Source organism: Hippopotamus amphibius, chromosome 3, assembly GCF_030028045.1.
Source record: "Hippopotamus amphibius kiboko isolate mHipAmp2 chromosome 3, mHipAmp2.hap2, whole genome shotgun sequence".
In the NCBI taxonomy this organism is placed as follows: Eukaryota; Metazoa; Chordata; class Mammalia; order Artiodactyla; family Hippopotamidae; genus Hippopotamus; species Hippopotamus amphibius.
The window spans coordinates 138,178,990-138,191,337 of NC_080188.1; the positions used below are offsets into that span (position 1 = coordinate 138,178,990).

Genomic DNA, 12,348 nt, shown 5'->3' on the forward strand with positions numbered 1-12,348 from the left:
CAACTGAGAAGAAATGGACAAATTCTTCAAAAGGCACAATCTGCCAAGACTGAACCAGGAAGAAATAGAAAATATGAATAGACCAATCACAAGCACTGAAATTAAAACTATGATTTAAAAACTCTCAACAATCCAAAATCCAGGGCCAAAGGGCTTCACAGGCAAGTTCTATCAAACGTTTAGAGAATAGTTAACACCTACTCTTCTGAAACTCTTCCAAAAATGACAGAGGAAGGAACACTCCCAAACTCATTCTATGAGGCCACCATCACCCTGATACCAAAACCAGACAAAGATACCACAAAAAAAGAAAATTACACACCAATATCACTGATGAACACAGACACAAAAATCCTCAACAAAATACTAGCAAACCAAAGCCAACAATACATTAAAAGGATCATACACTATGATCAAGTGGGATTTATCTAGGGATGCAAGGATTTTTCAATATCCACAAATCAACCTGTGTGATACACCACTTTAACAAGAATAAAAACTATATGATCATCTCAATAGATGCAGAAGAAGCTTTTGAAAAATTCAACACCAATTTATGATAAAAACTCTTCAGAAATGGGCACAGAGGGAACCTACTTCAACATAATAAAGGCCATATATGACAAACCCACAGCTAACATCATACTCAACAGTGAAGAGCTGAAAGCATTCCCTCTAAGATCAGGAACAAGACAAGGATTTCCACTCTCGCCACTTTTATTTAACAAAGATTTGGAAGTCCTTACCATGTCAATCAGGGAAGAAAAGGAATCCAAACTGGAAAAGAAGTAAAACTTTCACTGTTTTCAGATGACAAGATACCATACATGGAAAAGCCTAAAGATACTACCAGAAAAATACTAGAGCTCATCAATGAATTAGGTAAAGTTGCAGTATACAAAATTAATACAGAAATCTGTTGCATTTCTATACACTAATAACAAAAGATCAGAAAGAGAAATTAAGGAACAAAAAAAAAGAATAAAATATCTAGGAATAAACCTACCTAAGGAGGAAAAATATCTGTACTCTGAAAACTGTAAGACACTGATGAAAAAATCAAAGATGACACAAACAGATGAAAAAATATATCATGTTCCTGGATTGGAAGAATCAATATGGTCAAAATAACTATACTCCCCAAGCAATCTACAGAGTCAATGCAATGCCTATCAAATTATCAATAGTATTTTTTGCAGATCTAGAACAAAAAAATCTTAAAATTTGTGTGGAAACACAAAAGATCCCAAATAGCCAAAGCAATCCTCAGAATGAAAAACAGAGCTGGAGGAATCAGGCTCCATGATTTTCTACTACAAAGCTACAGTAATCAAAACAGTATGGTACTGGCACAAAGACAGACTTATAGATCAATGGAACAGGATAGAAAACCCAGAAATAAACCCACTCATATATGCTCAATTAATCTAAGACAAAGGAGAAAAGACAATCTCTTCAATAGGTGGTGCTGGGAAAACTAGACAGCCACATGTAAAAGAATGAAATTAGAACATTCTCTAACACCATACACAAAAATAAACTCAAAATGGATTAAAGACTTCAATGTAATACTGAATACTATAAAACTCTTAGAGGAAAACATAGGCAGAACTCTCTTTGACATTAATCACAGAAATATCTTTTTGGATCCACCTTAATGAAAATAAAAACAAAAATAAACAAATGGGACCTAATTAAACTTAAAAGCTTTTGCACAGTAAAGGAAACCATCAACAAGATGAAAAGACAACCCACGGAATGGGAGAAAATATTTGTAAATGATGCAACTGACAAGAGATTAATCTCTAAAATACATAAACAGCTCATACAGGTAAATGTCAAAAAACACACAACACAATCAAAAAAATTGGCAGAAGATCTAAATAGACATTCCTCCAAAGAAGACACATGTATAGCCAACAAACACATGAAAAGGTGTTCCATATTGTTAATTATCAGAGAAATGTAAATCATAGCTACAAAGAGTTATCACCTCACACCAGTTAGAATGGCTATCATCAAAAATTCTACAAACAATACGTGCTGAAGAGGCTGTGGAGAAAAAGAAACCCTCCTACACTGTTGGTGGGAATGTAAATTGGTACAGCCACTATGGAGAAAAGTACGGCGCTTCCTTAAAAAAGTAAAGATAGAGCTACCATATGACCCAGCAATCCCATTCCTGGGCATATATCTGGAGAAAACCATACTTTGAAATGATATATGCACCCCAGTGTCCATTGCAGTACCATTTCCAATAGCCCAAAACATGGAAGCAACCTAAATGTCCATCAACAGATGAATGGATAAAGAGGATGTTGTACATATATACAATGGAATATTAGTCATAAAAAAGAATGAAATAATGTCATTTGCAGTAACATGGATGAACCTAGAAATTATCATACTAAGTAAAGTAAGTCAGAGAAAGACAAATAGTATATGACATCACATATATGGAATCTTAAAAAATGATACAAATGAACTTATATACAAAACAGACTTACAGATTTTGAAAAACTTATGGTTACCAAAGGGGAAAGGTTGGGGGGGGGCGGATAAATGAGGAGTTTGAGATTAACATATACACACTACTATATATAAAATAGATAATAAACAAGGACCTACTGCATAGCACAGGGAACTCTACTCAATATTCTGTAATAACCTAAATGGAAAAAGAATCTAAAAAAGAATAGATATATGTACATGTGAAACTGAATCACTTTGCTGTACACATGAAACTAACCCAACACTGTAAATAAACTATAATATATAATGAAAATTTTTAAACAGGAAAGAAAAAATTATAATATAAAAGTAATGGATGCTCAGTATAAGAATTTACACATATATTACACATGCTCATTACAAATATATAAATTATACAAGAATTTATGACATAAACCCATTACTTCAATTCAGTCTAATCTTTATATGCTCATCACATCAGCTCAAAACAAGATGACAAGGGTCCCTGTCCTCTTGGCTTTTGCAGTATATAGGGGAAGACAGACATGAAACAATGGGGATTACGGGGTGTTTAGAGTTCAAAATGGAAGTGCGATTTGACCTTAATCTCACCTGAAGGGTCAGGGAAAGCCTCTAAGAAGAGCAGAGAATAAAATAAAAATCTGCCATAATATCACCAGCAGGAAATAACAGCTCTTTGATTTGAGGTTATTTTCTTCCAATCTTTTCACATACACGTTCTTCAGATTCTTCCCTTGACACCCAGCATGCGATTCTCTGGATACTCATTCTCTATAAAATGCTACCCATTCTATCCTAGAATTCCATACCTTGGTGCATTTTCTGGAATACTGCTTACAGGTGATGCTAATATACAGTTCTGAGAAAGGGCTCTACGCCCAAAGCAGGTTTAGAAATCACTGAGTTCGAGCTTCTGAGATGCTAATGAGCACTGGGCGTCACCAACAACGGGTTATGGTATTAATGGTCTCGTTTTCTAAATCAATTGGAGTTTTATATTTTTAAGAGGCATCTTGAAGGAAAACAAGAGCATTCTGGGAAATGCTCTATGACCTTGGGCTTGTTTCAGGGGTGTATAGCTCTGATCAGAGTCCCATTATCTTAGAGTATGAAACTCGGTCTGTGTGTTAAATGTACACAGCACATTGCAGACAGATAGAGGGCAGGAGACCTCAGACTCTCTCCAGGCCTTTTCCATTTATCAGAGCCCAGTTTAGAGCTCCTGGCCTTGTTTAAGGTAGGGGAACAAGTGTCACCCTAGGCCAGAGTCAGCACTCTCCTTTCCCAGTTTCTCAAAACAAACAATGGATATGAGAAGCTACTCTTGGATTAACCAGTGCACACACATGGCCACAAGACCTGCTTTGATTCTGATTTGGGGCTCCCAAGCCCTTTTTTCTTTTGGAAAGGACCCAATAGTTCCAGAAATCTGGTTAAATGAATCTCTCTGCTGCAGTGGTGACACCTTGTGGTCAAGATGGGGAATGCACAGGACAGTAGGGCTCCCACATTCCTTCTGCTCCAGCTGGGGAGAGGTTTCCCTCCAGAGACACTGATGTCAAACTGACAATCTTTAACTTTCCTGCTCCCCACCCCACCCCCTGATCCCATGTTTTGTCAACAAGCTCGGGCTGCCTTCAAGATCTTTCCTGGCTGCTGGAAGCAGGGCGCATGCCCACCTTCAGAACATCCTCCCCTAAAGTGCTCTAGCCCCCCTCCCTCCTTCCTTGATATCTGGATTCCTATTCCTTCCGTGGATGAAGCTCAGCTGACTGGGACAGGGTTTACAAGGATGTTCAGAGCTATTCCATATGTGATCTCCTCTTACTCTTTTTCTAGCCTTTCAGGAAGACAGTATAATGATAGTTCCAGTTTTTCAGATGAAGATACCAAGGGTCAGAGAGGTTGTGAGTGACCTAAGCTACAAAGTGGGGAATTCAGGCCTCAGATCCTTGTTGCTGATTCCAGATTCCCTGTTCTCTTTACTGCTGGCTTGCCTCCACAAGTCAAAGGAAGCAATTTCTAATGTCGAGAATTCTGTCTTTAGATGTAGGAGGGTTTAGATGTAGAGCTCTGCTCCCCAAATTGCCCACTGTGGACTTTTAAAATGTTTTAAAAGTCAGAAATGGGTTTGGACTGACCCACGGAAGAAAAAGACCCAAAAGACTCTCTAGGGCTGGGTGCGGCAGGGTGGAGCCAAAGGCTTTGAGAACCACCCCCACATCACAGCACCATCCAGATGCAAGCTTGTGTTATTATTACCATTAACCATGCTTTTTTGGGTCACTCCCAGGTCCCAGTTCTGACTCTGAGTAAATCCTATCTAGAAGCAGGATAAATCTTTTCCACAGTAACTAAGTGTATCTCCCTTTAACCTCCTTTCATGCCCTCAGGTTTCTCCTCTTTTGGATCACTGAAAAACTAAGCTTTGGCTTCTAACAAGCAGAGGAGTCTTTCCTGATGGAGGCAGGAGAGCTGTGAGTGGGACGCCCATGTCCTGCAGGGCAGAGGCCAGCCTCCCTAGCCCAATTCACAGGCCCTGCACGATCTCTCATTGTGGCTTTTCTTACAGTAGCACCTCCCATCCTTCCTGCATGCATGGTTCCTGTTCAGTTCTCCATGCTTAGCCTACTCATCCTTCAGGACCCAGCTCAGGTAACAGCTCATAATTCTACCAGGCACTGGTCTCAGTATTTTATATGTACTTTTATTTAATCTTCACAACATCCCTATGAAGTAAATACTAGTTTTATGCCCATTTTGTAGATGTACAAATAAAGGCACAGAGAGGTTAAGTAATTTGCCAAGGTCACACAGCTAAGTGGCAGAGCCAGGATTCAAGCCCGTGCCATGCTCTCCTGGCAGCTCAAGTGCCCTCTCCTTGGAGAAACCTACTTTGACCCTTTTATGCATCCTCTGGGTTCCAGCAGCACTGCATACACACTGTTGCAACATTCCCCACCTTGTAAACTTCAGCTTTGGGCCTACCTATATGCACTTTCCTGGAAGGTCAAACCAACGAGTGTCCACGGCTGAACTTCTGCAACCATCGCTGGAGTCCCTGGGCTGTTCACAGGCCAGAGAGGGGAGGCCGTACAGCCTGAGGAAAGCTGCCACGTGGTTGTGACACACTCAGCAAAAACTTGCCAACCAGAAATATGTAAACAAAACCAGAAGCTTGTCAAAATCCACAATACATCTATTTTACATTCGATAGAGTGGGTTCTACTAATTCTCCTCTTACTTTTAAGAAGTCCTGTTTTGCCCCCCAAACAAATGAACAGAAGAGTGGTGAAGTTCACCCTGGTTTGACCCAAGCCCCTGTCTGTGCATTCACCCGGTAGGGTTCAGTCTCCCGCCCCATCTCCTCAGAACCATTGTCTACACCCACTGCTCTGCCTCCCGCTTCCTTTCCACCCACACTGGAGAGAAAGTCCTCCTGGGAGTTAATCCAATGGGACCTTCCAGGCCTTGTCTTTCTTGATCTTCAGGAGCAGTGTGTGCTGCTGGCCAGGCAGCTGGGGGGCCCAGGGGTCCCGGGATTCCACCAGGGTTTTCCCACATCAGTTGGCTCCAAGATAATGACAGTGGGATGTTTATACAGCTCTTTTTTTTTTTTTTTTTTTTTTCAGTTTGTTTCCTGATCCAAAGGTCAAATACCAAGCTTCCCTGGTACAAAACCAGTCTCCTGGCAACCATAGCAGAACCTACCATTTCCTTCCCTGAGAATGTGGGACCCTTACAGCAGACCCGATCCTGTAGTTGGGTGAGACCATAAAATGGGGGAAGCTGGGGGGTGTGGATCAGGGGAGTCTGAGATGGACCTGCCTGGGCAGGGGATGGGAATAGGAAATTCCCCACCCTTAAGTGGAGCCAGAGTTAGACTTGAGGCCTTAAATGTATACTTTAGGACATAATCATAATCAAAACTAAAATCCCACCCAATGCTTTTGTACTGGCTGGTTATCGATACATGCTTACTCAAGAGAATTCAGTTATGGGGAATAAAGAAAACAAGTTAACACTTACTACATTATTATTTCTCACAACAACCTATGAGGCAGGCACTATTGCTGGAAAATGCTGCTTAGAGAGATGGCCCAAGATATTGCAGTGCCAAATGCAGGATGGAGAGAAAGGGGCAGCCTTCAGGGGGATCTGATTGGTCAGCGCGGGGTCTCCCCTGGCAACACTAACCAATCAGCTGCACCTTGGTGACCCTGTTACCTGGTGCGACTTGACGCTCCTTGTGCGAGACATCATAACTCTTCCAGCTGTACTCAGGGGCTGGGGAGCCCTCCTTTGATTGGCAGGTCAGCTGGATGTTGTTGCCAATCACAGTGTCTCCCTCGATGCCGCAGTCTGGCTTGGAGGGTGGCACTGCGTAGGGGGAGGAGCCAAAGAGAAGCCATGAATTCGTTGGGGCTTGGTGATAGCCACTCCCCCACCCCAAACACACCCACACACACACTGCCTTGTTTGTTTACAGGCAGAGAAATGTGGAAACCATCCTTAGCCCACAGGCCATATAAAACCATCTGCAGGCTGGATTTGGCTGTAGTTTGCCTACCCTTGGTCTCGATGAAAGCCTCTCTTTCTGAAGCCTTTCAGTGCTAACTTCTTAAGAATGTTCCCTTCAGCTAAGCATTACCCTCTTCCTGTACCTTGCTGATAAAATGCAATTGCCACAAGTGACTGGGTGGTAGGAGAGACCCCTGGCGGCAGCAGGATTATGTCCAGGGTAGAGAATGAGGGCTGAGGGGATGGAGGGGACAGAAGGGGACAGACACAAGAACTGGGAAGCCCATAGAAAGGAAATACCAAAACCAACTGGCCACCCTCAACTCACAAGCCTAACCTGAGCTCCCAGAATTCCTGAAGACCTTAAGCCAGGGTCTCTTAGCACTGTGTAGAGTGGTTTATTCTACAAAACATATTGGGCACCTACTGTATGCCTGTCACTGGTGGGCATGGGGATGACATAGTGAATTTTTGTGTTCAAGGAGTCCAGTGGGGGCAAAAGGCAAGTAATCAAACATGGGAAGGAATCAAACAAGGTCCAGGCAGAAGGTAAGGATGCTGGGACAGGAAAGACACGACAAGGGACACTGAGCCAATCACAAAGCCAAAAGCAGACGTGGTTGGGGGTTGGGGGGCGGTGGTCAGAGAAAGAGAGGGGAGGACACTCCAGGCAAAGGGAGCGAAGGGAGCAGCCTATGCAAAGGTCCTGAGGCAAGAAGCATCAAGTATGCCTGAGACTTCAGGTTGTGTCCTTGCAGGTGGGAAGAGGAGGACACCCAGTGGAGAGGACTATTACTGGAATTCCCCAGTGGCAGGCCTGTCCCCTCTGTTTCTTTCTTTATGTGCCCCCTTGGATGGTTTGCTTGTCCCAGTAAATAGTGCTGCCCTTTCTACAATCCAGACTGCACAGGTGCATGGTCATTGGGCACGGAGGATGAATTCCAATCTCTGTTTGGCCAAGAGTTGCTGTGAGACGCTATCCAGCACGCATCTCTCCCCTCTAGCCCCACAGCCCATCTCTGACACAGGTGGGTGGTTGCTGGATGTGCTCCACATCTCCTGCTGTCTTAGTGAGGGCCAGCCAGGCATACGGTGAGCAGGGGGCAAATCAGAGGCATTTCCTAATGCCATCCCCAATCAGACAGTACTGAAACCTAAAAGGCCCCAGATTCAAGAGCAGGACTCAGGTACCCATGCCCAGACCCTCAGGGCTGAAGCAGCCTGGGGAGGGAGAGGCTGCTACCCGCAGGGCACTCTCACAAGCAGCCCTCCTGTCTCCCCTGTTGGCCCAGCAACCAGGTACCTGGGGGACAGAGAAAGTGAGCATCACTTCCAAGGAGAACTGAACCAGGTCAGGGTTGCTGAGCCAAGCTTTATCTCTTGAGCTCTCCACAGGTCCAGGAACATCCCTCCTCACCAATCAAAACTGTCACCCTTTTTTCCCAGGTATGCCTTTACCAGGAGGCTAAGCCTTTATTCCACAAAAAGATAGCTGGACACAAATACAATACCACCTTCGAAGTCTCACATTGACTCGGAGTCATGCTAAGTGTGCATGACTGGTAGCCCGGCCTTTCCAAGACCAGGTTTCTTTGTCCTACAAGCCAAAAAGGAGAGGGAAGGGACTGGGGCAAATGAGCATCTAGAGAAGCATAAAAAAAGCATGCTAAACACATCCGAAGACTAGCTGTTTTGTTTGTTTAATGCCAATGGCTGCCATTTGCCAGTGGGCAGAATGTTTTGTGTTTTTTTTTCTTTTGTTTGTTTTTAATATTTATGTATTGATTTATTTGGCTACACCAGGTCTTAGTTGCGGCACGCTAGTTGCGGGATGCAAACTCTTAGTTGTGGCATGTAGGATCTAGCTCTCTGACCAGGGATCCAACCCGAGCCCCTTGCATTGGGGGGTCTTAGCCACTGGACCACCAGGCAAGTCCCAAGACTAGCTTTCTTATACCACCATTTGCTGAGGGAAAATTATTAAAAGCAAATCCTTAATGCACTCCGAGGCAGCACTAGAGGTAATGGCAAACAAGGGACCAACCATCCCCTAAGAGACCCACCCTACAGAGGAACATGTCAGAGTACTTTCCCTGGGCCCTTAATCTCAGCCCCCAAACAGCCTTCCTGGCTCACCTCATCCTAGGCAACCCCAGTCCTCATTCCGTCCAGACCCCTCCCTGAAGCTCCCTTCCTCAGCCCCCACCATCAAGAACATCTAGGACCTTGAATGAGACAGATCTAGTTCAAACAGCCCTTCCACCCGCTGCGGGGGATGTGAGACCCACGGGGACTCTTGTATTGATAGATCTCGGATGCTCTGTTGGCGCGTCCCCCCTCCCAAACGGAATGTAGATACTACCTGAATATTTATGGAGGGCGGAGTGATGGGAGGGAGCGGGGGACCAGGTGGGTTCCGAGGCCTCTCCAAAGCCTGCAACTCCCGTCGCAGACGGCAGGGGGCGCCAGAGGCCGGGGAGACGCCCGATCCTGCACAGCTGCGCCAGGTGCCAGGTCCCCGGTCCCCGGGCCAGGTGGTTTCCCCGCGGTGCCCAAGACGGCGCGTGCTCCCCGTCGGTCCGGAAGCTCCGCGTTCGCCTCAGTTTACTGTGAGGTCGCGCAGCCCGAGTGGGCGGCCAATGTAATTAAAGCCCTTCTGCCTAAAATTAGCCCAGAAGCAATGCCATTTGGAAAGAAAACTTTTTAAAAAAAGATTTTCACTGGGTTTCTTAACATATAGTAAGAAATTATCTTTTTTAAAGCAAAACATTCTTTTCACCGAGGTGCATAACCTCAGATTAAACTTGTAGCCTTTGCCCTTCGAGTTCACTAATTCCTCTCTTAAAATGTAGCTGGCTCTGAGAGGGGAGGGGAAATTGGGATGTTCACACCTGAAGGGGTTCCTGCTGCCTTCCCCAACCAGCTCTCTGCCGGAAGAAAATGGGAGCTATTTAAGGGAAGCCAGGAGGCAGAATTAGCCGGAGAAGGAGAAGGCCCCGGTGGGGCAAAGTGAGGAACTCAGTTGCAGGTGAATCAGGGCAACCGGGGTGGGGGGGGGAGGGCGGGGCGGGAGGGAGTGCAGGAGAGAAACAGGAGGAAAATGTTCATTTTCCTGGCTGGGTAATATCTTTCCCAGGAGCTAATGCAAATAAAATTAAGTCCTATGCACACAGAACGGTTTGCTGCAACCTTAATTATAATAGCTTAAACTGGAAACAGCCTGAGTGTCCAGTCCAGGGACAGGGGGACGCTGCATCCGCTTACTAGAGTGGCATGACGCTTAAAAAGCAGTAAGTGCTAAGACAGCAGGAAATGTTAGGTGATGTGGAATGAAAAGAGAAAAGTGCCAATTGGTTAAGCTGCAGATTCAGTTATGTACATAAATAAGCATGTGGATGGGAGCTGGAAGAATACATGGAGAAATATAAAACCCAGTGATATAGGTGAATATTTTTCTTTTTTTATTTCTTCTTCTTTTTTTAATGAGTACTTTTTAAAGAGGCAAGGGATCACCAAACACAGCTATTTGTTTATTTGTGTTTGGGCTAAGGTTGTTGTAGCAGGGGAACAAGAACAGAACAGCAGAACGGAAATAGTCTCCTTTCTAACAACCTTCTGTGCATTCCAGATTTTGACATAAGGAGCCCTCCCTCCGCAAATAGGCAGGCCCCCTGATTAAATGGAGCCTGTAGAAAAACACATCATGGCACTCCACCCACCTAGTCTGGGGCAACTAAAACACAGCTGTAAATATGCTATAAGATTAAAGTGTGATGGTGTCAGCCTTGTCCATGAGATTGGGGGAAGATGTTCCTAAAGCTCTAACACCATCAGAGCTCCCCATGAAAACCATGAAATAAACATCCATGTGCTCATAAGGTGGCCGGGCTTCAGTGTCCCAGACCTTAAGCTGAGACCTTCCATGTGGAAGAGCGGTTATAGAATCCCAGTTTTCAATGAATGGTGTTTCCACAATGGGCGTGTCCTGTGGACAAGTGAGGGCAATGGACACATCCAGGGCTGGCACTGTTCTGCCCCTCCAAACTTTATTTCGTTGGCATGGGCTCAATTAGGTAAAACCACAAGTTAATGCTGTGACGTGATAAAACATACTGGCAAGCTTACATCTGCCATAGAGTGAAAGAGAGGGTACCCTGTTAAGTAAACCTAGAAGAGTTTGGGAATCATCCAGAATTGGAAGGATTGCTGGTTGGGAATGGCAGGCTTTCCCCAGGATGGGATAGTGAAGGGCTTTGGATTTGGGCAGCCCTGTTTCCATCAAAGCTCAGACACTTTCTAGTGGTCGTTTAACCTCTCGAGCCTCACTGTTCCCTTCTGCTAAATATGTGTTAATACCTACTTTCATAGATGTATTGCAAAGATGAAATGAGATCATATCCATAAAGCACTTAGTGAGATGCCTGGCACATAGCAGGCCCTCAATAAATGATAGTAGCTGTGACTGTGAATTTGGTGTCATCTATAGCAACTCTATACAGGCAAAGGTCATTGCAAGTCGATGGTAGTTTTCCCTCCATTTAAGAGGGATCCCTTTGGTTTTCAGAGCAGGAAGACACAGAGTGGTTGGGTATTTGGTTACATGGAATGAGTGCAGTTTCCTGCCCTCCTCCTATACAACTGAGTAAACACATTAATCCTCATTTGGCCACAGAAAGTCTGGATTTCTATCATTAGAGAGTTACCAATTTTGAAGGTCAGAAAATCTGATATACCATCTTCCTTAATATCATGAAAATGTCACTCCTTTGCAAATTAATATGTAAATTGAATATAATTCCAACCTACTTTTTTTAACTAAGCAAAGTGATTTTAAAATTAACATGAAAGAATAAATGTGTAAAAACTGACAAAAATTTTTGGAAAAGTTTAGTAAGAAGGTATTACACAGTGCCAGATCTTAAAAGCCATCTACACAAATACTGATAATTCTAAATACATATCTGTGTGTGTGTGTGTGTGTGTCTTTGTGTCCATGTGTCTGTATATCTGTGAATCTTAGCACTGACTACACACATACTGTAATCAAAATCACATGATATTGACATAGGAATAATCAAAAGGAAAGTAAACAAAATGAGTAAAAAACAGCTATGTATATGTAAGAGCTTAATATGTGACAAAGCTGGGATTCCAGCGGGAAAATAGTTGTTTCTTTGATATAATAAATGATGTTGATGTAATTGGCTATCCATTTGGAAGAAAACAAAGACCTTTAGAATCCTATGTTCAAAAATAAATTCCAGATAAAACAAAATCTAAGGACAAAAAATAAGATATACAGACATAAGAAAAGAACATTAAGTTCATTTTTAC

General features: G+C 43.7%; 1 protein-coding gene across 1 annotated transcript in view; it reads right to left on the bottom strand.

The window, feature by feature from the left end:
* Positions 1-12,348, bottom strand: part of GPA33 (glycoprotein A33) — a 33,864-nt gene that overhangs the window by 7,886 nt on the left and 13,630 nt on the right. The window contains exon 4 of the mRNA XM_057727193.1: positions 6,721-6,873. Coding sequence (XP_057583176.1) covers positions 6,721-6,873 — 153 coding nt within the window. The remainder of the gene's footprint in view (positions 1-6,720; positions 6,874-12,348) is intronic.